Source organism: Micromesistius poutassou (genome assembly GCF_964030765.1).
Source record: "Micromesistius poutassou genome assembly, chromosome: 19".
NCBI classification, from domain to species: Eukaryota; Metazoa; Chordata; class Actinopteri; order Gadiformes; family Gadidae; genus Micromesistius; species Micromesistius poutassou.
Genome location: NC_140289.1, coordinates 6,080,077 through 6,106,749, shown reverse-complemented (window position 1 = coordinate 6,106,749; position 26,673 = coordinate 6,080,077). Strand labels below are relative to the sequence as shown.

Below are 26,673 nucleotides of genomic sequence, written 5' to 3'. Positions count from 1 at the left end.
GGTGCATGTGTGCGTTCGTGAGTGTGTGTCTATACGTGTCTATACGTACATTTCTGTGTGTGTGCATGTGTGTGTGCATGTCTGTGTGTGTGCGTGTGATCATGTACATTTGTATATGTGTGCATGTGTTTGTGTGTGTGTGTAGGTATAGGCTATGTGTCTATGGGGGTGATAAGCTAATGATGTCTCTGGGGACAGCAGCATAAAAATGGCGCAGGAATAATACACAGATCTCCATATCTGAGGGGGCTTTCTCCATTTTATGTTTTTATTTTACTTTTGGGGGCCCTCCCTGTAAGTGGTTTTGGCCCCCAGCGATAGCAGTTGGACTGGGGTCAGCTTTGATGTACTACAGGGGAGTGGAGGGGGGGTTGCAGGGGTGATGGGTGAGGGGTGGGGGGCAGGGGCTAGAGGAGGAGGGGGGGGGGGGGATCAGCTTATGTTAAAATGTTATCGATGTAAAGAAGCGTGCAGTCAAAACATAACACACGACTTCAGGGTGGCTTGCTTCTGTGTGGATAAGAGAGAGACAGGGAAAGAGATTAGGAGAGAGAGAAAGAGAGAGAGAGAGAAAGAGAGAGAGAGGGACAGACATACAGCGAGAGACAGATGGGGAGGAGCGGGAGGAAGGAGGTAGGAGACAGAACAGAGGGACAGACAGAGAGTAGAAGGTGGTGAGAGTGAGACGGAGGGAGAAGAGAGAGAAAGAGGTAGAGGGAGGACAGACAGAGGGGGGAGAGAGAAAGGAGAGGGACATAGAACGAGAAATAGGAGATCAAAAGAACGGGGTAGGAGAAGGGAAACCGCTGGGGAGACGGGCAGAAACAGAGGGAGAGGGCTAGGAGAGAGGAAGAGTGAAAGAGGTAGGAGAGGGGGGAAAAAAAGAGGGAGGGAGAGAAAGTGTTTACAGTGCGGTTTCCTCCTTCAGAGTGAGGTGATGTTCAAGATAGAAATCTTTCTGTCGTATTCGAGTGACCTTCCATGGTGGTAAATGTTACACAGAGAACGAGAGAAACACTAAGAATCTGGATAATTCCCCTAGCGCCCCACTGCTAACCTACAGGCTTTCAAGAACAAAAAGCTGACGGAAAACGTTCCCTGTACTGTCTCCTCTCCTCCTGTCTCCAAGGCATGAATCTCGCAAACCCTTTTTCCTCTCAAGCCGCGTCTTTAAAAACTAACAACCGTAGACCAAACAAATACTCTGGAGAGAAACGCTCGTACGTTGGGCTTAAGTGCAATGCTACAATTTCAACTGCATGAAGGGAAAAGAAACGGGAGCGCTGGCTGGTATTTGTACTGAGATAAACGTGACGTCCTTGCGTGGGAAGAAAGGGTTTGTTTTTACGTCTCCAATACCACTCCAACCTGGAATTACATCGCAAAATTGTGGGTTTGGACGGTGGAGGAAATAACATTATGCTGTTTCCGTTGGACGTATCAAATGGTGCAGTCCCCGCTGCGCTGGGGTTGGACTGATGTATGGAGGAATGAAGCACTGGGGACGCAGCCCGCCGTTTATCTCCTGCGATGGGGCAACAACACAGAGTACCACATGAAATAATAACAACCACAGATAAATTCTCTCATTAGAGGGTTCACACGTCCATAAACTACACCGTTTACCACTGTGTGGAGGAAAAGAGGAGAACGGGGAGGGATTGGTGTGTGTTGGAATTAGACCAGTGGTCAATGTTTCATTTTCACATTTCTGAACCTTTTTTTATACATTATTTCTTGGATGTTGGCCAGCAAATGTCAGGGGTTTAAATTAAATAAAGTTTGGCAGCTCGAGCCAAAGATCATAGGGGAAAAATGCACCTGCCGACCTTTAGACGTGAGAGTCTGTGAAAGTGTGTTATTAATAAAAATATATATAGATATTTATAATACATTTGTAAGATAGGATTGAGGGATTTTTATGTCCGGCTAATTGGGTGTTGGTGTACATTTGTGTTGGTGTACACAGTGCGAGAGAGTGACTGACACATAGTGTGGAATAGAGTGTGAGAGAGAGAGAGAGAGAGAGAGAGAGAGAGAGAGAGAGAGAGAGAGAGAGAGAGAGAGAGAGAGAGAGAGAGAGAGAGAGAGAGAGAGAGAGAGAAGGGTTAATGGGGTGATGATAGAAATAAAGCGAGAATTAACTATAGGCAAATGTTTACGTGTTCCCTGCGGTTTGTACGTGTATGCGCATGTAGCCCACTTGCGTGTGCGCGTCCGTGCGTGCGTGCCCAAACGACCAGGACCGGCCGACAGTTGGCGAGGACTCAACGCTCAATCAGAGGCTCTATTTAGCGCGAAAGAGAAATACGTCAAATTAAATTAGTTGGGCTGTCAAGGTGTGTCTGAACGCTATGAATCATGAGATAATTACTCACTACTGACAAATCTGTCCGTACAAATAACTTGGCTTCGATAGAGATCGACTCAATCCTGCCCGCACGGTTTTGAAATCGCAGACTTGTAAAAGGACTATGATCAGGATAATAAGTCGGACCTCAGGCCAGCAGCATTTAAACAACATGAGCTTTTAGTCTGCAGTAGCGGTGAGAGACCGGAGCTGGGTGGCGTGAAGCCATCCCTCGATCCGAAACATTCCTGGTTCTGAGGTAGGTAGGAGGGACTGAGAGGAGAACGGGGGGAAGAGAGAAGGGGAGAGAGGAAGGGGGAGGGAGCGTGTGCGCGTCTGTGGCTGAGCGAGAGAGAGAGAGAGAGAGAGAGAGAGAGAGAGAGAGAGAGAGAGAGAGAGAGAGAGAGAGAGAGAGAGAGAGAGAGAGAGAGAGAGAGAGGCGGGAGGGAGAGAGGCGGGAGGGAGAAAGAGGGAGGGAGCGAGGGCGACCGGAGCAAACAGAGCATAATCAACCGAAATCATCTCAGAGCACATCTTCCGAGGAGCGCGCCGTGCCAACACGAGGCTTAAAGGCGTAAGTTTTCAACCCAACAAGTTTTTTTCTTATTATTCTTCTGCTCCTTTCACACAACCCGGACGCGAGCCCCGATGGCATTACGCGGACGTGGCGGTGGATACCTTTACGACCGTGTCTCTTCTGTGTCGGGAGAGCCGAGCGGCAGGAGTGGGCGCTGCTGTGATCTGCGTCTCGCCGCTTCGGTCGCTCTGCACTGCAGAGGGTATTGAGTGTGAAGCGCGGAGCCGCTCCAGCTGTACCGGAGGGGGGAGAGGAGAAGGGTGCAGACATACAGCGCTGAGGAGAGAGGCTTCCTCGGGGGACCTATAGACACTATGATGTTCCGTGGTGGAGTCGCAGGTTTCGAGCGGCGCGTGATTTTGAGCGTTTTGTTGCAGAAACCTTTGGAGCGAGCGCAGTCGGAGCTTTACGCGCGGGGCGCCGGGAGGAGGACCGCCGCGCGCTGAGGAGAGAGAGGGACAAAGTTGAAGGCGATACATGGGGTGTACTCTAAATGGATCTAAAGGATAAAGGCGCGACTCAGGTACAGTCACTAGGCGGTTTTTACGCGTTGGGTTGTCTATGATGGAAGAGGCAAAAGCGTTTAGTCACCAAATGGGAGTTGAGTTACTTTTTTATTTTCTTTTTTATTTGACTTTGATATTTTTATTTTTGTAAAATACCCTGATTGGTCCGTTCTAAATCCCCACATTTCTCCTGCACAAAAGTAAATTATCGATCGTCTATAGACAATAAACACTGGGCACCCTGCGGATTCCGAATTCATTGAACGGCTGAATAATTGAACCGTGGCTTAATTAGATTTTACATCGTGTCAAAGATCGTCGCACTACAAAGCGAACCGCGCCGCATTTTACACCCCCGACCACGCCAGACTTTTCTTTTTTTTGGTTGCTGGCTTTTACTCTCAATGCACTGCACGGTTCTCAATCTCCCCCCTCTTGTAATAATTCATTCAATTGAACAGTGCACACGGGGCATGCTTTGAAGTAGGCCTGCCATAGCCTACACCTGATCCGCCCTCGATCGCCTTTTAAACACCCTATCCGTTTTAAAACATGTAATTGCTTTTTTCCCCCCTCCGTCCCTAAGTCCACATCTAATCGGATTGTCTTGGTGGTGCTATGGCATTGTTGTTCATCGGGCCGTGAGCACTGCGCTCGAATGAGACACTATTTTATGTTGTTGAAAAAACAACACCCTTGGTTTGAAGTCTTTTCAATCCGAGCTGTCTCGCCAGATAACCTCACCTCTTGCCAGATAGTTCTCGGCTGGGTGTCCGCCGAGAAACGGAGCAACATACTTTGTTTAGGCTAGACGCCTCATCTCAAAGGTATTTTTTTTCTACATCGGATTTGGTCTTTTCGTTGTACGTCACTTATGCAGTCATGATGATCATGTCGGTGCTACTGCCTTCTGCTGTCTGTGGAGCTGCTGCTGTGGTACCGTACACACATCTCTAAGCACGCAGACACACACACACACACACACACACACACACACACACACTTTACTTTACTAAGCTCATTACACAGCTAGTTCCGCTTATAAAAGTATCTCAAACATATATATAACGTATAGCCTAATGTCCTAATCAGTGTGTTTTTTCATCTTCCCTCCTTTCTGTTCCCAACACACACACGCACGCACACACACACACACACACACACACACACACACACACACACACACACACACACACACACACACACACACACACACACACACACACAATATACTTAAAGTTATAGCTTATTCAAGAGGCATCAATATAATTAATAATTAAAATAATAGGCCTAATTGCAGGGTATTATCCTGCAATGAATTCACGATGGGCACGACTTTGAGATGTTTATAGCCTAAGCTATGGTATTATTGAAGTTGAACAACATTTGACATATTGCACATGTAATTACTGTACATTGGATGAGATCTACACCCCAGTGAATATCGTGGGGGCCTACATTATTACGTTAACCAAATTCCTGACATATTAGAAAGTAGAAAACCATATAGGTGATATATTGTTTTCCAACTGACAAACAATGTAAGCCTTCCTCCCCTGAAACAACATTACAGCTTTTGTTTAGCTTACAAATAACATTAGGGCCTCCAGCTGTAGTTTAGCTTACTGGGCATCTTCCTACACCGACCGACCCCAGGACAAACAGTTGGCAGAGGACAAATAGGGTCCTTGGCCATTAGTTAACGTTTAACCCTCGCCTTTCCCACATGTGTGTTCAACAGCATGTGATCTCAGCCAGTATTGACCCCCGGTGTGTTCAGTGTTGTGTGTGTCGTTTGAGTTTGAAAGACGCACATGACAACAGCGTGGGCCAAGCGCTATAGTGGTTTCCACCAATCATATAGGGGGGGGGGGAGAGAACAACAACTGTGAAACAGTATAGGGGTTCTCCGCTCGGTGTGTTAGATGTTATGTGCCTGCCGTGGCCTTGTAACGCCTCGCAACACACTCGCGTTGAAAAATGGCCTGTTATCGATCATATATGCTCGACGACGGAGCTAAATTATTTTCCAATCCCATTCCCTTTGACAGGCCTTGTATGTCAACGTAAGACGGACGGGGCATGAAGGGGCGCCACTCGAACTGTCCGTACCCCCTCCTCTTTCATTCTCTCTCGTTCTCTGGCTCTCTATCTCTCTCTCTCTCTCCTCCATCTTTCTCTCTCTCTCTCTCCTCCATCTCTCTCTCTCTTGCTCTCTCTCTATCGCTACATCAAGAATCAACATTCAAAGGGCTTTATTGACATGAAAAACATACATTTATGTTGCCAAAGTGCAAAAGTAATACAATATACAATATACATTTTTAAACAAAGCAATTTTAGTGCAAAATTTTTTTCAAAAATACAGTGGTGGATCTAATCAAACTATTTCCTGGGACTAGGTCATAGAATATCTTTACATATAGTAGTTATAGTGTCTTTACACATTCTCTCTCTCTCTCTCTCTCTCTCTCTCTCTCTCTCTCTCTCTCTCTCTCTCTCTCTCTCTCTCTCTCTCTCTCTCCCCTTCACCTTTCCATAGGGTCGTGAGTCTTAAAGGGGAACAAAAGCGTCCCTTGACCTACATGTAGTCTAACAGCACTCCCCCCTTTTTAATTTTGAGAGCAAAACATTGCCTTCGTTGACTGTAAGCAGTGGCGTGTTTACTTGTGTTCTTCTGTGTTTAAATTCAGGCAAAAGTTGTGTACGGTTTGTGCCATTATCATATCTTTTTTCTTTTTTCATTTTGGGAGTGTACATTTATATTTATCTGTTCATTGTTCAGTTACCTTATGATTGAAATCAAACAGTTGAGCTTGTGCTTTGGTGATTTTCTGTTTTATGGAGATGGCGACGACACTGTTGTGTCCTTTAGCAGCCCTGCTAAGCGACTAGCTTGTGTGATGCAGTCCTCTCCTCTCCGCTAAGAGAGCACAAAAAAGGGATAAAGGCCTTCTTTATGTTTCCCAAACCGGATGGGAAAGAAGTTGTTCTGAATATTTATCAGATGCTTTGGCCTTTTTTGGTGCATAATTTCAGACGAGTCGTGAACTCTGTGTCTCATGACCAACGCTCTGTGTGAAAGAAAGAATGACTAAGTGTGTGTGGGGGGGAAAGAGTGTGTGTGTGTGTGTGTGTGTGTGTGTGTGTGTGTGTGTTGTGCCTGTGTGTGTGTGTGTGTGTGTGTGTGCGCATATGTGCATGTGTGTGTGTGTGCTGCATATTTGTGTGCATGTGTACTGCGTATGTGTGTGTGTGTGTGTGTGTGTGTGTGTGTGCATACATGTGTGTATGTGCCAGTGCATGTGTGTGCATGTGTCTGTGTGTAAGTGCATGTGTACATGCAGACAAGCATTACGTTCAGGAAAGGGTATGTGTCTGTGTGTGTGTGTGTGTGTGTGTGTGGTGAAAAGGGTCTGTATATGTGTCTTTGTGTGTGTGTGTGTGTGTGTGTGTGTGTGTGTGTGTGTGAAGGTGTGGTGAAAAGGCTCTGTGTATGTGTGTGTCTGTGTGTGTGTGCACGCGGTTGCCATCAAAGGAGAGACACAGAAAGAACGAGTGCATGGGAGACGAAGGGAAGGAGAAGAAAGAGGTCCCCCATCCCTCACCGCCCCCCCCCCCCCCCCCAGGGCCACCACCCCTGAAAGTCCTAATCTAGCATCTCTTTATTTTCCCCACAGGTCTCCACATCCAAATGTCATCCCCCTCGGAGCCTGCCCCGGTCGGGCACCAGCAGTGTGTGACGGAGAGGCGACCGGAGCCTGCGGTGGCTCTCTGCTGCGTGGCTTCAATTTGGCCCCGGCTGGGCCCCGCGTGAGGCCTCCAGTGAATGCTGCTGCCTCTGCTGCCATAGTCTGATAACTCAGCATGCGTGGAGTCGGGCCAACGAGGACTAGCCACCACTAATGAGAGCATTTCCCGTCCTCCCCTTCTGTGTCTGCTGCTGCTGCTAAGGACTAGCATTTACTGGAGTGGCGCGGACATGATCCTACTCTGAACACTACACCCTTACCGAACTCTCCTCACTTTTTTTTTGAGGGTGGGGGACTATTTTTCTTCTTTTCTTACCAATGCTGGATATATAATAAGTTTCCTTCCAGATTTTCTCCTTTTTTATATTGCTACACATCGATCGTTTTTCAATTTGAATCTTTTCCGTTTTTTTTCTCCATTTGCTTGGTCGTTGGTGTTTCCTTCCACTATGGAGTTTCCGTGCGGACCCTGGAATAAGGATTGGCCTTCGTTTCTGCAGTTCTGGTTGACGGTTCTCCTGAGCCTGCAGCTGCAGTTCAGTCCGGCGGCGTCCTGCCCGGCGGAGTGCCGCTGCGACAAGATGTTTGTGTACTGCAACGAGCGCTCCCTGACCTCGGTGCCCCTGGGGGTGCAGGAGGGCTATAAGATCCTCTACCTCCACAACAACCAGATCAACAATGCCGGCTTCCCCCTGGAGCTCCACAACGTGGCCTCCGTGGAGACCGTCTATCTCTATGGCAACCAGCTGGACGAGTTCCCCATCAACCTGCCCAAGAACACGCGGGTGCTGCACCTCCAGGAGAACAACATCCAGACCATCTCCCGGGCGGCGCTCGCCCAGCTCACCCAGCTGGAAGAGCTCCACCTGGACGACAACTCCATCTCCACCGTGGGCGTGGAGGAAGGCGCCTTCCGCGAGGCGCTGAGCCTGAAGCTGCTCTTTCTCACCAAGAACCACCTGAGCAGCGTGCCCATTGGCCTGCCAGAGGACCTGCAGGAGCTGCGGCTGGACGAGAACCGCATCGCCGTCATCGCCGAGGAGGCCTTCCAGAACGTGACCCGCCTGCAGCGCCTCCTGCTGGACGGGAACCTGCTGACGGACGAGGGCATCGCGCCCGGCACCTTCCAGGACCTTGCCAACCTCCGGGAGCTAGCGCTGGCCCGGAACTCCCTGACCTTTCCGCCCCCGCTGCTGCCCAGCCAGTCCCTGGTGAAGCTCAGCCTGCAGGAGAACCAGATCAACCAGATACCCGTGACGGCCTTCGCCGGCTTCCATCGGCTGGAGAGGCTGGACGTGTCCAGCAACCAGCTCCAGGTCCTCACACAGGGCGTGTTCGACGGGCTGATGAACCTCCGGCAGATCACCGTGCGGAATAACCCCTGGCGCTGTGACTGCGCCGTCAAGTGGGTGGTGGTGTGGCTCAAGTCGCTGCCCCCGTCCCTCAACGCCCGGGGCTTTGTGTGCCAGAGTCCGGACAAAGTGCGCGGCATGGCGGTCCGGGAGCTCACACTGGAGAACATCCACTGCCCGACTGACTCCGGCGCCGAGAAGTCCCCGTGGCCGACCCTGCGCACCACGCCCCCTCAGCCGCCAACCACCACCGGCGACCCGCCTCCCGCCGCCACCACCACCACCACCACCGTCGCCGGCGGTGACTTCGGCGGCGGCTTCGGCAACACCCTGGCCCCGGCGGACCCCTCCTTCCCCAACTTCTTCGACCCGTCCCCCTCCCACTTCCCGCCGCCGCCACACCACCCGTCGGGGCCGCTGCCGCCTTACGAGGACCCGCTGCAGATCTCCTTCCACGGGGTCAACTCCACCTGCATCCAGGTGAGCTGGGCGTCCTACTTTACCGTCACCGCCTACAAGGTGACCTGGGTGAAGATGGGCCACAACCTGATGAGCGACGTGACCCGGGAGCAGACGGTGAGTGGGGACCGCCGGCAGCTCAGCCTCACCGAGCTGGAGCCACGCTCTGTGTACCGGATCTGCGTGTACGTGCTGGACACCCTCAACTCCTACCGGCCCGGGGAGGACACCATGTGCCTGGAAACCCGGACCAAGCCCGCCCCGGGCACCAAGCCGGCGGGGCCCGAGCAGGCCGCCCAGCAGGACATCAACTCGACGCTGCTGCTGGCCGGGATCATTGGCGGGGCGGTGCTCATCGTCCTGGTAACGCTGCTCAGCCTGTTCTGCTGGCACATGCACAAGAAGAGCCGCTCGGCCTCAGCCAACTGGAAATACAACCGGGGCCGGAGAAAAGATGACTACTGCGAGGCAGGCACCAAGAAGGACAACTCCATTCTGGAGATGACCGAGACCAGTTTCCAGATAGTGTCGCTGAACAATGAGCAGCTGCTGAAAGGGGATTTCCGCATTCAGCCCATATACACGCCCAACGGGGGCATCGGCTTCAGAGACTGCCACCTCAGTAACAACAGTCTAGCGTACTGCAAGAGCAGCAACGTGCCCAGTACAGAGTTCTGCCACACGTGATGCAAAATGGGTTAATAATGCGTTGAGGCATTGCCAGACACACGCAGACATGCAAAAAAACGTCCGCAACCCAACGAACACACACACATACACACACACGCGCGCGCGGGCACTTTCCTGCCGAGAAACGACAGGAAAACACATGGACACACACCCACCCACACAAACTAGCCGATTGTGTAGGCACCAAGACAAAAAGACTTTTAAGAAATCTAGTGAACTATAACTGTACTATATATATTTCCAAGTTCTGTCTACAATGTAATTTATACTGTGGATTATAATGTGGGATTCTCGCTATGTTTTCTATTATTATTATTATTATTATTATAATTATAATTATTAGAAGAAGAGATACAGCTTTTGTTTCTTTGTTTTGGTAACCAGCAATGGTAACATGTTGGGGAACCGAGGCCTGGGCTGCACGTGAAGAATGAGTGTTCAATCCAATTCAGACACACGTGAGGTGTGGACTCTGACGCACACAGTGTAGGTTCGTCTCTGATAAGACACGGCACAGCGCTTTGAAGTGGGGGCCCTGGAGACTCTCTGCTGACCACGGGAACCAGACATGACCTTTGGGTTTTAAAAAAGACACAAGCGGCCGCCCCCTCTCCCCTCCCTATCCAGAGCAGCAGTGTAGACTCTCAGAAGCTCAAACCTCGCTGATTAAAACGTGAGGGAGGGCTGGTTTGACTGGTGGTGAGAACCAGAGTGGGGGAAAATAAATGGAGTAGAAGTGCACTTTTCTCTTGGAATTAATGAAACCCCGAGCGTATAACCGGCACTTCAGGAAATTAGCTTCGGTTGAGTTAGCAGGGGAGTGAATAGGGCACACTCTTTGACACGTCTTAGCCCTTTACGGGACTAAATGGGGTCCCCATTAACTGTTATTAATGGGGTGGGTTTCGAGAGGAGAACGACATTGGGTTCTATTGGAGACTGAGCCTAGCATAAAGCAAGCCTAACATTGACCCAAATAGCATCATACCCAAAACAACATCCTAGTTTGATGCATTAACAACATTACAACGGCAGGCTTTTATTTAAAAGTAATGAGATAACATTTTTCTGAAATTCTTTTTTTTTCTAGAAAAAGCTAACAACGTTACAAATTTGTATTTGCGCGTGGTAACACAGGAAAACAAAGTGCCCAGTGTAGTACCGGTAATTTGTTTCCCAAAAGCGATAGGGGTGGCCACCATGTTCACTGCCTCCAGGGTGCAGTGGCTGGTGTGTCCACAAGAGGGCGTATTCTCAAAGTGGGGCTTGCAGGGCGGGCAGCAGAGGCAGATACAGGCAGAGAGAGAGCAAGCAAGCGAGCGAGAGAGAGAGAGAAAGAAAGAAAGGCAGAAAGAGAGAAAGACAGAGAGAGAAAGAAAGGAGAGTTGCTGAGATCACTTTACCTCGATCTTTCCCCCTGGAGAACCATTGGCCAGGGCCACATTACTCATGCTCAAACGCCACTGTTTGGCGCATTAATGCTCATCGAGCTACTTAATGATGTGGAATCATTTAAACCAACAGTGTATTCTACACTTAATGGCTAAATGATATAGATTTTTCTTCATCTTCTTCTGCTTCCTCCTCATCTTTTCATCCCCCCCTTTTTATCAGTCATAAATCAACTCTTGCCTTTCCTTTATCTCCTCTCTACATAAGTGGGGTTTTTCATTTGAGGGAAAAAAAAAGAAAGAGAAATTACAAATGGGAGGTTCAGGCGCGATGGCTTTGGCGTCGTTGGAAACCCGGTGGTGTCGCTAATTACGCACCCCCCTCGACTCCCGACGGTCCCCCGGCCCGTTGTTCGCTCGTCGCCTCAGATGGATTCAAAGTGTTTTCTCTTATCCGTCCATCTATAATCAAATGGCGACAGAAGCAGCCCACCCCTCCTTTGCTCTCTCTCCCTCGTCGAAGCGGCGCTCTTGTTCTTCATCCCGCCCATCATTATGGCCTCTCATTGTCTCCACATGGGCCGCCGTCCCTTCCTTCTAGGCACTCGCCGCTGACGGCTCTGGCGCACGCTGTCTGTTTAATTGGACGTAAAGAGTAATAGAAAATAATGAAAGCGTCCCCCTTGAAGACAATGAGAGGCTGCTTGAAAAGCGTAAACACGGTGGAATTAACGATTCAAACGGCGCTAGAAATATGTAGAAAGCCAGTTCAATGAAGTGGTGGAAGGTTATACACTATTCTGTGGAAAGATAAAGGATATGAGAAAAATAGACTGATTGGATATTGCTCTGCCTGGATTTTATCAGACTCTGCTTTCTCCGGGCTGTCTGGCTCTCATTGTGTGTGTCTCTCTATCGCACCCTCTCTCTCTTGTTCTCTCAGTCTCTCTCTGTCTATCTCTGTCTCTAGGCCTGTCTCTGCCAGTGTCTCTCTCTGTGACTCTCACTGTCTCTCGGCCTGTCTCCTCACCTCTGGTCCCAGCATGAGCTCAATTAAACCACCGTCTTGGCCCCCGGGTATTGGTCGTCCCCTGAGAGGGGGACGGCCCTCACTATGTGCTCCTTAAAGAAAATGCTTTTATTTGCTTGACAAGATTTTATTTGGGCTTAAAGTTTTCCCACCGAACACACCACACCACCACACCACCCCCAACACACACATACAAACACCAACTCCAATCATCCCGCTCCATAATCCTCATCCAAAAAGGGAGGGAAATATGCAGCCCCTATTTCCAGCAGGCCGAATCAATGTCATGCTTGGAGATGACAGCAGGGAGCAAGAGAAAGAGAGAGAGAAAGAAAGAGAGAGAGAGCAGGGGAAAGAGAGGGAAGGAAGAAAGTGTGGGGGAGAGAGAGAGAGAGAGAATTATTGCGTACTCTATCAAACTGCATTTAAAAAATAGATTTTATTTAAAATAGACATAAAATACATAGAAGAACAAACAAGACTGCGATGGTAGGTGTGGCAATGAGGTGCTTATCAGTGCCGGAACGTGATTTGTGCCAAGGTGTGTCGTTCTCAACCTTGTTGGAGGGTATTGCGAATAAGCTGTTTTCAATGTGAGCAATATTTCAGATCCAGACTAATCTGTATGCATAGGTTTTTCTCTATTTGACTTCCCGATCAACACACGCCAAGGCACATCTCCTGTGGTCACAGCATAGAGTCTGAATATTATTTCTCCGCTGTCTGGGTTTCCAATGTCGATTTCACCATCCAGTACTGTCCGTACCAACCCAAGCCTGACCTCTCCCTGACCTTGACCTGCTTCGACCGGAGGTCCGACCGACCTCTCTGTGGCTCCGTGGCAAACCAAGGTTCTGACCGGTTATGTATCCCACAATAACCGCTTCCTTTTTTTGCGTGTCGCTTGGAACGTATCACCGCCTGTCCATAATCCCAAAACAGAACAAACTTGAAGCTTTACTCTTTGTTTCGTTTCCTTAGCTTTACTTTCTGTTGTTGCTTTTTTTTCTTTGTTTTTTTTTTATAATCACTTTGTGTTTTGGATAATTGAATCAGACCAAACATGTCAGTTCAGACTATTACAATGTATCTCACCAATCAGTGAATGTTTGCTTTTGTTGTTTTCTTGGGGTGAGGGATGGAGGGAGGGAGGGAGGGAGACAGGAAATTGCCTTACACTTTATGCAGTATTGAAAAAGCAGCTGCATTTATTTCAAGGACTTCATTGTGGAAAATCTATATATATATATACACAACAACAAAAAAAAGTAAAGGAGATGGGCAGGGAAGAAATTAACCGACTTAACTGATAGAAAGCACACGTATTCGGTTGAAGATAAGCTGCGCCGACGTCATCCACAATAACAGTATTAGCAGCGATGGAAAAAAGCAAAACGCCAACAGAAAGAGAGTGGGATTGGCCCTAACAGACTGTCCGTGCTCTCAGGGGGGTACGGGGCTAACGATCGAGGCGGTGTGAGGAATAGCTCGGCGGCTTGTTTCGCAGGAAACATTACTCTTCATTCACCCTCCGTGTGGTGAGAGAACAGTTGTGGTGCCGTGACCAATGGAATTACGCAAAACGTGTTCCCATCGGAGACAGACCGTTTATTACTTTTATCAAGGTGCCCGAGAACTAATCCTTCCCCCTTATAGCTCATTGATTCATGTTTTAAATAATTATGTTTAATCACTGAGAGGTCAACTTAGACAAAGTGCTCATGTGGATGAAATGTAATACGTTTAAAGTCATCGTTTTTTAAAAGCAGACTCGCTCATGTTTAACTTTTTCTTTAAGCAAAAAACATCCACTACATATAGGCCGTTAGTGATCAGCTTGTTTGCATGTTATTTCTTTTTTCTTGACCTAGTTTCTGGTGAGCGGTAGGTAAGCAGGTTTTTGGATAACTGGTCCATTCAAATAAAGGTTATGCATTCCCTGTCCGGAGTCGAGCAATACATCCTACCTTTTTAAATCCAAAAATTGGTACACACAGCTAAAATGTAATCAGTCCATCAAACAGGAACAATGTCCAAGACATGAAAAGAAGCAGTCAGACCCACAGAGGTTGCATGAAATGTGGTAGTGTTTGGGGTGATAAATCATCCTGGAATATGATGAAGACATCTGCGTATTGCGGTATCTATTCAGAGGAGTTTTTCCTAGGAGCCAAAGTAACTTTTTTTTGTTCTCATAAAGAAATATTGGTGTTGTTCCATGTATGTGCCTTGAGGTTGAACTTACAATGTAAAGTCCTTGAAAACCTTTAAATGTTTTTGCACAAAATGTAAATACTTAAGTGGAGCTTTTTGCAAATAAAAGAGCCATGGGATTTAAAATGGCCCGTATTAGTGTTTTTCCGACATGCATTTTATGAAGCCTGTGTGTGTGTGTGTGTGTGTGTGTGTGTGTGTGTGTGTGTGTGTGTGTGTGTGTGTGTGTGTGTGTGTGTGCGTGCGTGCGTGTGCACGTCTGCCAATTTTCATGGTTTTCTTGTTTTCCTGTTGGCCTGTTTGTATTTAAACTGTCAAAGGATCAGTATTTCTTAGTACGGGATGAGATAAACTTTGGCCGGTGCTAAATCCATTTTGGGTCAGACGCTTGTTAATTCTAGGTCAAAGATTTGTGCCGTTACGTACATTTGTGCCAACATATCCTCTTATGTTTTTATGTGAGCGCCGTCTATGGAAAGCTTGACATAAAGTATATACTGCTTACCAGTAGGCTGGAGAACGTCCAGTGTTACTTTAAATTCTATGTGTCTGGCACAAATGAATCCCAGGGCTCTTTCCAAAATCCCCTGTTTTCAAGAAAAAAAACTTTGATTCTCACACCCACATACCAACATTGTTTTCCTGAACCCCTGACCGGTGAGAAAGCACATTAGGCTGATGCTAATTCACTCTGACCAGCATCAACCAAACACACATTCAACCTCACATATTTTCGGGTGTATTCTTCTTATCGATTATATCTATTATTATCTTCTTATCTGAATGTATGAATGTGATGGGTTATTTAAGGGCTGTTCTTGGTGGTATCCTCTCAGACGTGGGAGAGGACTATAGATACTACTGCTGAAAGCACTCTGTTTAGTTTGCTCTCTCCTCTCCCTGGGGAAGAACAAAGTGACCGTTTGCTTGGCTTAATGTTCCGACTATAACCCTGCAATTATCGCCTGATAAGTTCAGGCAACGTATCGTAATGCGTAAAGACCATCTACTTTTACAAGGTTAATCGCTTTTTAGACGCAGCGCACTTCGGTCCGGTTTTGTAGCCTTTTTGAGGACCAGGCTCGGTCCAATTGAGAGCCATCAAATCTACTTTGTAACACTTCGTTAAACCCTTCTAATCCCCCTTTTCCAACTCCAGACTCTCCGCTGTCCATGGCGAGGACAGAGGACGCCAGGACTCTCAAGCCAAGGAGTTTATGTCTTTAATATAATATATATTTATATATATGTACGTTTTTTCGGACTGCGACCTTTGTGAAAACATAATGAACTGGCCAATCGGAAAAGCTTCCGATTTGGTCCTTTTCCCAGTTTTTCCTGGATGTCCTCCGCCCACGTTTAACAGAGCGATGAATATGAATGAAGCGCCGTGCCTTTGCCTTTCACACCACTTCCGAACTAATGTGAACGGCGGCGGCGTCACCGTTCGATGCGTCTGCCCTTCCTCCCCGGGCACCGAGTGGTGGAGCACGAGGTAAAGAGAGAGAGGCTGAATCAATTAAGATCATTACAGCGCTTTCGCGGGCGACCGGGCTAGTGTGTACACAAATGGATGACTTAAGAGGAACATTCTGGAAACAGGCTGGTTCTGGGTGCTGAGTGAGTGCAAATTATTGTCCAAAGGTAAAATTGTTTTTCAAGGAAGGGAGGGGGGGAGCGAGTGAAATCCAGGTTGTCCTTCCGTTTCTAGTGCTTTTCTTCTCTTCCGTTATTAAGTTAAGCAAACGTTGTGAGAAACGTAAGCATCTACCAATCTCCACCCATCTGTCCGTCTAGCCATTCATATATTAGCGGGCCTGCCTGCCTGTCTTAACTATCCACGTCTTTCTAGGCAAAGGAAGTACGCAACTGTGTGATGTGCTGTGATCTTGACAATGAATTTAATATGAGAGAGCGCACAGGCAAATGAGTAGCGGGTCTGACGGCGCACACTGACGCTGATCAGGGGGTTAGAGGCTGGTAACATAGTTTCATGTTAAGGAAAACTGACAGCATGAACCAAACACGAGGCGAGAACGTTACATCCTAATGATTGAGGAGAAATCTTTATGCAAAGAGGGCTGCCGGCATTTACTGAAACGTGCCGGAAGCACGTTGGGTGAGGTGGGGCGTCTCGGCTCCTGGATGAGACTGGGCTCGCGGACCGGGGACTACAGTGACGGACCTTAACCCCCAGACTACCCTGGACCCTCAGGCACAAACATACTCACTGCAAACACACACAAACGCATACACACGCACACACTCTTAAGCACACAAGTGCAAAATATGCAGGCACAACCTCAATAAAACTCAAACTCAGCCGGACCATTACTGAAATAGCTCCGGTCCAGATCCAGAGCGACCCCCACTAGTGTGAGTGCCCTCATTCGGTGTCGCTAAGTGTGGACCTGAATGACGTAGACCACATTATTTCCCCACTTAACCGCCCCACGCTATCTTAACCCTTAACTCTTCCTCAACCAGTCTGTGTGTCATATATCCCTGGAAGAGCTGAGTAATGCGCCTGTTTCTTTTGCGATACAAGAGTTACAAATCCGCAAAGCAATTTCTGCGGCCCCCGTCTGTTGCCCCGCCACACAGTAAGAGTGAGCCCCCCTCCAAGTGTTCTCCTCGGGTGGGATTATGGAGCAGACCGTACCGGGCCATGGCCGCTATGCTGATGACACCTTGCATTGTGTACAAGGAGCCTGCGGGCGGAAGCTGGCCACAAGCCGCGGTCGTTTCCTCAGCCACCAGGGAGATCAAAAGCCCCTGGAGACCTGCCTGATCTTGCGAGTTCACACTCTGTTTCTCTCTCTCTGCAGATCAGTTCTTGCCTCGAGGCCGTTGGAAGTCTCTCCCAGAAATAAAGAGGACCAATCAGAAGGAGGGGGAGGCAATGCCTCAGTCAGCATAATTTTAGAATGTAGAAATCGACGGAAACTGTTTTTTCGAGGTGGAACAGAATGTGCAGGGAAGGCTTTGGGCGGAGGAGAAGACATGTTTGCTTTGCTTCCAGCAGGGTTCGGTGAGAACGAAGAGAGAGAGCGTCTCTCAGTTATTGAGCGTGATTGGCTGGAGTTCTTTAAACAATGTAAAGAACTCCAGGTATCCATATGTGGAAATAAATAGACGCTTTTTCCGCAATGTCCCTCAAACCCCTTTTTGCTCTGGTAGAAGACCCTGGAGGGTCGCACGAGGCTTGAGGACTTCAAGGGGAAGAGAAAGTAATTTACTAGTACAACCCAGAGGCCTTTTCCTTCCTCTTAGCGGAGTCCAATTCAGCCTGAATAATCCCCTGCCGGCCCGTCCATCTCTTTTCATGTCCAGGACATCCTGTTTTCCACATCACTAGGTAAATCTGCACTGGTTTCTTTTTACAGGTTATTGAGGATTTACCAGGCAGCGATCGAGTCGTTTAATCAAGTTCATTTTCGCTCCTCTTTCTACTTTTTTTTACCTGCTTCGTTTTATTTTAAAGAGGGAAAAAGAGGAGTGGAATAAAACACAAGAACATTTTGTACAAATTACTGAATATGATTAGTAAGCTTCGTTCGATTTAACCGGGGTTGGGATTCATGAGCGCTCACGCATTCACTTCTTTGATACGACACTTTATAGATCCAATTAAAAAGAGCAGTTTCAAACAGTTAATGAGCATACAAGGACGAGGAATATAAACTGAGGCTCTATATATATATATATATATATATATATATATATATATATATATACATATACATACTTTTATCAGAGGGAGAGAGAGAGAGGGTCTGTAGGGAGTATAGCTTAATACTATAATATAGTTTGTTGGCTTTTTTGTCTTTCTTGTATTTCTGGGTTTAATTAGTGTTTAATTAGGGTGTGATCACGGCAGAGTTGTTCCGCCGCACGCTATATACGCTGCAGCACTATAGGAGGAATCATCCCAGAGGTGGTGTTAAAAACCCTATACAGCGTCATACATCCGGCTCGCTGTTCCATGAAGACCTGTGTCATATTTTAAATTAAGCAGGATGTTTATGGATGCAAAAAGCAATAACAACCTGCGGTGAAGGGGTTTGCTTGCGTGTTTGTGTGTGTTTGTGTGTGTGTGTGTGTTCGTTTACAGGTTCAGCCTGTAAACTAAAGTTGGTGCTAATGAAAACATCATGCATGGCTAAACTTCATGTAAGCCCCCCCCCCCCCCCCCACCCTCGACTTTAACAAATGTGCCCGCCACCTGCATTAAGGGAAAAGTAACCTGCAAACGACCAGGAAAGATTTCACTTTAACTGTCGTCTCCCCCGGAGGAGGGGGGAGACGGGAGGCAGTCCATATGTGGGGAGGTCACGGGGTCGTGGGGGTTCACAGTAGCAGGTGGGAAGGAGCAGCTGTAACCTTGACTACAAAAAAAAGGTCTGTCCCCATCTGGTGTGGCACGGTAACGCATGAAGGCGCTGATGGATAGCAAAGGTCACTGACACAAACACCCACGCACACACACACCACGATGGACACATACACACACTTTGCACTTTGAAAAAGGGAGAGAGAGAAAAAAGAGGAAGGAAATACAAAAATGTTTTCTGTGTATTAAATGTCAAGCCAAGTGTGTGTTCACCACGGATATAATGCATGGTGTGACCTCATGGTGTGACCTGTATCCCGCTCCAGCAATACAGCACGTAGGAAGCTGTGTGTGTGTGTTGCCAATCTTACATGGGGGTGGGGGGGGGGCGTTCTAGCCTATTGGGAGATGCATTTCTTACATGCAGTGTTTTTGATTGTACATGTTTTAGGAATTATTTTCAATGTACAGCTTCAGTAGGAGAGAGGAAACCTAATACAAAACGGTATGGCAGCCTAGGTTGTTCTCCAGCATTTCTATGTTTTTGTGTCATAGGAGACAGAGGAAGGTTTGGATGAAGAACACTGCCCTTAAAGACCCACCGGATGGTTTATGCTTCGTCCTTTTGCTCGACAGATCGACTAGACAATGTCACCACGCACCACTTCCCACTGGGAGAGCCCACTTGAATTACTCATTTGTATTTAATTGATTTAATTGGATATTTTCAATTTATTCCAGCATTGTCACTGTTGATTTCACTCCACTTCTCCGCACTCCTCCAGAAGTACTAAACGCAATCAGTTTTCCTTTCATGAAAACTATTGCTTTTTTTTTGTTGTTGCTGCCACACATCGTATTGTATTAGAGGACAATAGCATCCTTGAGCATACTTACAATATATCTGTATCACTGTAGCAACCAGGAGCTAAAGCACTGCAAGGCATTTACATTGATTCAGCTCTGTTGAGACGGGACAATTATACTACAATTATACTCTTTATTTATTTATTTACGACTTTATTTGTTATTGGCGGTTTTTACAGAGGCCACAGAGTTCACTGTGGAAACCCGAGCACCAGAAACCAATATAAATATTTACTGGGCGCTTTGACTGTCAAACAAACAACGGAAAGAACAAATTATGCTTGAAACACATGAAAAGAGCCAGCGCCCGTTCGTCCATTTTGATGTCTGCTAAAGCTCTGATTCGTATTAGAGGGAACAAATCCTCGCAGACCAAAACAAACAACTCAGACAACTCAGACTCAGAGCTCATTAGAGAGCCTACTTTTCCCCCCAGAGTGCAGGCAAAGTCAGACGTTATGAATTGATTTCTCTATTTCCAGACCTTAAATGCAGAGTGCGGAGGCATTAGAGGAGCTGAATGATGCATTAGAGATGTACAGTGGGGTGTGCGAGTGAGTGTCCCTGAATTAACCAGACCCATCAAACAAGCTGTTCCCACTCTCACTCTCTCAATCACTTGCTCTCACTCTCATAGCTGTCATTCTCTCTCTCACGGATTCTCACTCTAACCACTCTCACAATCGCTTGCTCTCACCCTCACCACTCTCACTCTTATAATCTCCCTCATATAGCACTCTCAATCTCTCCCTTTAACTCTCTCTCTCTCTCACTGTTCTCTCACTGTCACTCTCTCCAACCACTGTCACTCCACTACCACTAAGTTCCACTCCCTTGCCCCTTTCACTCTCTCCACACTCTCATTCACTCTCAGCACTCACACTCTCTCAACCTACGCTCACTCTCCCTGTCCATTCGCCGTACTTTCACTATTCCTCTCAGCCCTCTCATTCCTTCCTCAGGCCAAACTAGACTTCATCGTTGAATGTCGGCCGTAGGTACACAGAGGTTCATTACACTGGCAGTTGATCAAATGGACACACATACGTATACCAACCTCCACAACCAGGCTATCATGAATGAAGAGCAAAAGGCAGCAGTGGTGACGACGGAAAGGGGCGTACATCCACTACGCCGACTACATCTAATGACATTTCTGCAGAGGTGTGTGGGCCATCACAGGTGACGTACAGACCCCCAGCGTGCCTTCAGCTGCTATTTAGGGCGGCAGCATTATCCCTCTCTCTCTCTCTCTCTCTCTCTCTCTCTCTCTCTCTCTCTCTCTCTCTCTCTCTCTCTCTCTCTCTCTCTCTCTCTCTCTCTCTCTCTCTCTATCCCGGAGTCCCTCTCACACTCTCAAAGCAGACAGCAGCGATTAAACCCGAGATCGGAGGCCGGGGAATATCAGCGTGATCACGGGCGCGCTGACTAGCGACTCGGGGCTAATCCCCGCCTCTCCCGGCTCACAGCTGGGGAAAGCATGGCTCATAACTGCTCCAAATGTTTTGGACGGGGCGAGGACGGCCCTCCGGGGCCCCGGGAGCACGGCGCACATTACACGTTAATGAGTTGGAACGCGGACAGCGGAACCCGGGCTCAAACTGCCAATTAAGCATATGCCGCCGCCGCCACCGCCACCGGAACTACAGATGAGGGCATCCGACGGCGCCTGGGCCCAGCCCGCCAGATCTAAGGTCTGAGCTCCTCGCCAGCCTCCTCCTCCTTCCTCCGGGGGTGAACATGGAGGAGATCCAACGCAGAGGACGGATGACAGCCAACGAGGTCCCCGGTGGAGAACGCCAGAGAACACAGAGGCTGGATGGAGGGTGACGGGATCCCACCCCTGGTCGTTTTGTCGTACACACCTTCCCCGACCAGCCTCTCGCTGTCTTGTGACTCACTGTCTAGTGTGGTCGTGAATGGATCCACCGGTGAGGGTGTTTATCATGGTTTAAAGGTGGAGTCGTGTTCGTTGGTCCAAGCTTTAATCAATGGTTTGATTGAATAAATGGTTTCATTGAATTGATGGATTCAGAGATCATTGAAATGGTTAGGAAGAACAGCACCTGAGACGTGAAAATAATGTGATTAATGGTTTTAATTTAAAGTCCAAATGTGTAAGATTGAGCTCATAAAGCTCAATAACAGTGTCTCCACTCTAACTGGCTGTGCAACTGTGTGATGCGAACTAGCATAGCTCTGCTGGCTGGGTGGCGTGACGGAGTGGCTTTTGCAGTGTTGATAGTAAGATTCCTGTAAAAGAGAAAGCGGTACGGGCTGGCCAGCAGTTATAGGATGTGAATTTATTGCTAACATAATTGAAATCACTATCGATCAACATTGGCTACAGATAAATCCAGGTAATTTTTAGCTACGAGCTACTTGAAATGTTACACATTGCGGCTTCTACTACTACTTATTTTACTATTATGATAAAAAATTATACTAGGGTTAGATACAATTAATGTTATTAGTTTGACGTTATGCATGTAGAAACTAGCCATGAACCCCAAACTCTGGAATTCCCTTCCTCAATCCCTCCGTGACTGTCCCTCCTTCCCTCTTTTTAAAGCTCATCTCTAGACCTTTCTGTTTCTAGAACATTTTGCATAGACCCTCTGCATATATTATTTATTTTTATTTATATTTAGTTGCTGTACTTCTTGTTGTGCTGTCTTTCTCCTAGTGTGCTCTCATGAATCTGTAAAGCGAGTTTGAGTGTGAGAAAGGCGCTATATAAAAAACATATTATTATTATTATTATTATTATTATTATTATTGTTAAACATACATGCATGCATATTTAAAGAAATGTTCTATTCTTATTTCCAGAATGTCGCAGCGACCAAACCTTAAAACAGAACCCAGACTCACCGCGGTCACCGTCTCTCGGTGGTACAACCCTTCTGCCGTTGCACAGAGCAGAAGTTAGTGCGGGTCTCATATTGTTCCATTGTTGAAAGTTCATTTTCTCCCAGAGTCACCGGTGGCAGAATCAACAGTGACAAGTCAATTTTCCCCATTCCACGCCGCGCACCGCTTCCCCCGCTTCCTAAACCGCACACATCTGCCGGTTGCGGGCCCCACGTTCGCTCCTGAACTCAGTGCCAAGAGTCGTTTGTGCGGCATCTCTCTGACCTTGGCACGATTGCCTGCGAGCCACTTTAATTTAATCAGTTTCCCCAGAGCGTGGAGCTGTGCTCATTGTTAAGAAACCATGGAACTAAACACACACACACACACACACACACACACACACACACACACAGCAACGTGCGTGTGTGCTCCTTCTACACATACAAAACTGGCATGGGTGGGTGCGTGCACAGAGAGAGAATAGAGAGAGGAATACAATTATGCAAACACAAACCCCTCACACAAACTCACGTGCACACTCATGTATACACACACACACACACCTGCGCAGGCACGTGCAGGTGTGGGCATGTGCACAGGCACATGCCAACACACGTGCACATCATCTGCAGACACACAGACACACTCACACGCACATCGTTGTCGCCCAGCTGATGGCTTTGTGACAGACCAGAGCCCATGGGAGTCCGGTCCGCATGTCCGCTCAAAGGCCAGCCAGACGGCGGGGGGGGGGGGGGTGTGCAGGGGTTGGGGATGGGCAGGCATCTCCCTCCATCAAAAGGCCCTTCTGTAATTATGTCATCAATCATGGTGGCCATGACGGGCAGATACTCGATTAACGGAGTGTTGGAATGCAGCCCCGGACCTTCTGCGGCCCGCGGCGCCTCTGTCATTCTTCTGAGGAGCGGGGCGCGCACCGGCAAGTCAAAGAGACACACACACACACACACACACACACACACGTTGACACACACACACACACACACACACACACACACACAGACACACACACAGAGTGGCAGACATCATACACACAGTTATTCATACAAAGACACACAGCACACACACATCACCTCCCCGCCCCCACACTCCCTATCCACACACCCACCCACGCTCCCATCAGCCCACACACACACAAAACACACCCGTACACAACATACACCACAAACACAAGACTGTAGCCAGGTTTGACACATGAGGTAGCCATTTTTCTGGAAATCTCAACTCCCGCCATCAACAGCACCCCCCCCTCCCCCCACCCCCAGAAAAACTTTACATTCTTCTTCTTTGGTTGCCGTGGCGATTAATCAACGCGTTGTAATCCTGACAGGGACCTGTTTGATATCAATGTCCCTCCCCTCTTTCGCAACGCATGTATGTGAACAACTTCATGCAAAGCTTCTTGGGTCTGAAATCATCTTCATCATCATGAAGGCTATCATGATAGCCTAGTGGTAAGGATGTTTGACTCCTAGCCAAAATATTCTGGATTCAAATCCCATTTCTCGCGTCCCACCTGCAGGCCTCCGGGTAGGCTAACCACGATACATGTTCAACATTAACCTAAATGTGTATTAATGGCGTGCATCTGAGTCGGCCATTTGAAATGGCTCTGGATACAAGTGTCTGCTAAACGTCTGAACGGTAAACACAGACCCCGGCTGTGACTCGGTGGATGTGAGCCGTGTTTGTGTTTGTCATCAAAGCGCTCCGCTGATTTTTCTGCGGCGTCTCTGCAGGAACAGAACAGAGCACGCTCACAAACACAGACACAGCACAGGCCGCCTTCCAACAGGGATTGCTACCTCACCATGTATTATTCCCCTGTACGTTCTCGTCGAAAATTACACTGAGCAGATGGCTTTCTCCCGCGCAAACACAAGAAAGAAATTATAAAGCTCATCGGGGGAATCGTCTCTCTCGCCACATCTGGTCCCACACACACACACACACACACACACACACACACACACACACACACACACACACACACACACACACACACACACACACACACACACACACACACACACACACACGCAACATGCATTTCAGAACAGGAGAGCTAGCTGAAATGGGAGTCGCCCTATCAACATCATGTATCGTGCTGGGATCCTGGTGCAATTTCACATTTATGAAAGACATGATCGACGCGTCGCGGTGCACGCAGGCGATGTCTGGGATAATTGATGGAGCCCTGGGTCTGGGCTCTTGAATAAGCAGCAGTGTCTATGGCAGATATGTGGCTGTATGTTGCGTGTAATGATGAGAAACCCATGGAGAAACACGCTAACTTGATCGGATCTTGTGCGTCTTTTTTCTCCATTGAAGTGGGGGTCGTCTAATTGCCTGGTGGCTTTGCTTTGCAGCTGGGAAAGTGTGTATGGGTTTGATATTACTGTGGGAAAACCGTGATTTAATCAAATGATAACAAATTGAACCTGGCTTATGCTGGTTTGGTTGCGTTAAACCGTGTTATGTCCAATTATATTTCTAAAATGTTTTTAGCGTTCATTAGCCATAATACTACCAGACTTTCTATGCATTTTTTCACTAAAAATAGATGATATGATAGTAGTCTTAATCACATTTGATTCTTATACTTTTGTATTTTTTGATTTGAATTGTCAAACTTTTTATACAATGCTACTAATTACTACTGACCTGTTTTTGTGATACCGAAGATAAATCGTATTCACATTGATGTTTTGCAAAACAATGATTGTTTTTTTCCAAATCGTGTAGCAATAGCAGTAATAGTGGCAATAGTAACCACGGCTCAAACACATTATATTTATCCATTTTCAATCGTATTTAATCTTTTTCAAACAACACCATTAGCCGGCTTTTCCCGGTAATGCGGTTCCAGTTCTAATCTTAAAGGAATTAGCGGTTCTTCGATCACACCGCTGCCTAGCGTTACACTGAGACGCTAACTCCACTCATTAGCCCCTGAGCCGGTCGAGCGTGAAATAGAGGAAAAAACCCGGCTCAATATGCATTCTCAGCTCCTGTACAGACCGAGGAAAGAGAGCGGGTGCTGATAAATAGATAGGCAAGCCTCTGCACTTATACTGATTCATTGGATCGCTATCGAACGCTCTTTGTCACGCAAACCTGGACACTGTGCTCCCATTTGCGGTAAACAGGATTGGGGAGTCGAGGGAAGGGGGGGGATGTGTGTGTTGTGTACTTGTGTGCTTGGCTGGGGGGATGCAGATGTATAAATCAAGCAGGAAATGTGTGTTTGTGTGTGTAATGAGGGAGTATTCGATGACAGAAGGTGTGTTGGTGATGTCGCTGAGCAAAGTCGGGCAGCAAATGAATAAAGATGGAGGCGACTGGACGCCTACGGCCAGGCCTACATATGTTTTATTCTAGAAGCACGATCGATAGGACTGGCTTCAACACTGGTGATAAATACAATGCGCAAACCGGGGCAGTATATTTTTTCTCTCTCTTTCTCCCGCTTCCCAGTCTTGGTGTCCCTGTGGCACGGGCGACATTTCTTTCTTCCATGTTCTTTAATGAAAAAGGAATGCTCTCTAGGAAGAGAGACGGAAGAAGAGCCAAAGAGATGGGTTCACACAGTAGTGATGACACAAGGAGGAGGAGAATATATAAAAGCAGATTGAGTTCAACTAAAAAGAAAGAGGTTTTTGCTGTAGTAGAGATCCATCGAGTAAAGGGCAGTGTTACTGTTAGTTAAAGCTACGGTAACAAAAGGTTCAAGCTAAGGTAATGCTAGGCCAAAGCTAGGGTGTGGCTATGTTAAATCAAGGGTAATGCTAGGTTAAATGCTAGATATTGGGTCTGGGCTGAACTTAGACCAACCGACAGACTGTTTGTGTCTGTCTATATGTCTGTCTGTCTGTCTGTGAGTGAGTGTTTGAGTGTGTGTGAGAGACAGAGAGAGAGTCCACGCTCATATCACATCTGGGGCTGACAAATTAAATGTCCTCACCTCTCCTATCATTCATCCATCTGATTTCCCACCATAAAACATTGCCCATCATGTCACTGGGGCCTCGTCCATATTTCAGCCCCCAGCCATGCTGGGGGCTGAAATTGCTCGTCCAAACGCCCCATTGCTCGTCCAAACACCAGCTGTTTAGAAATAACACAAAGCATTGATAAACTCGCATTGTACGACGTCGATGGCCCTTATGATGGAGATGAATGGAGGGTATTTTGTTCAGTAAAATACATTATCTTGTCACAAAGTGTGAATTAACATTTCCCCATGTACATTGCACCTCAATCCACTGTTCCCCT

At 47.6% G+C, this 26,673-nt stretch overlaps 1 protein-coding gene across 1 annotated transcript; it reads left to right on the top strand.

Annotated features, from left to right (window-relative positions):
- Window positions 1–2,936: 2,936 nt before the first annotated feature.
- On the top strand, window positions 2,937–13,178 carry LOC311363929 (leucine-rich repeat transmembrane protein FLRT2-like). The gene is made up of 2 exons (XM_084483921.1): window positions 2,937–3,450; window positions 7,114–13,178. The coding sequence occupies exon 2, from the start codon at window positions 7,635–7,637 to the stop codon at window positions 9,681–9,683; it is 2,049 nt and encodes a 682-aa protein (XP_084340047.1). The 5' UTR covers window positions 2,937–3,450; window positions 7,114–7,634; the 3' UTR covers window positions 9,684–13,178.
- The last annotated feature ends 13,495 nt before the right edge of the window (window positions 13,179–26,673 follow it).

Bases quoted from the DNA above. Each gene is read 5' to 3' on its own strand.
- LOC311363929 (XM_084483921.1), top strand. From the start codon at position 7,635: ATGGAGTTTCCGTGCGGACCCTGGAATAAGGATTGGCCTTCGTTTCTG.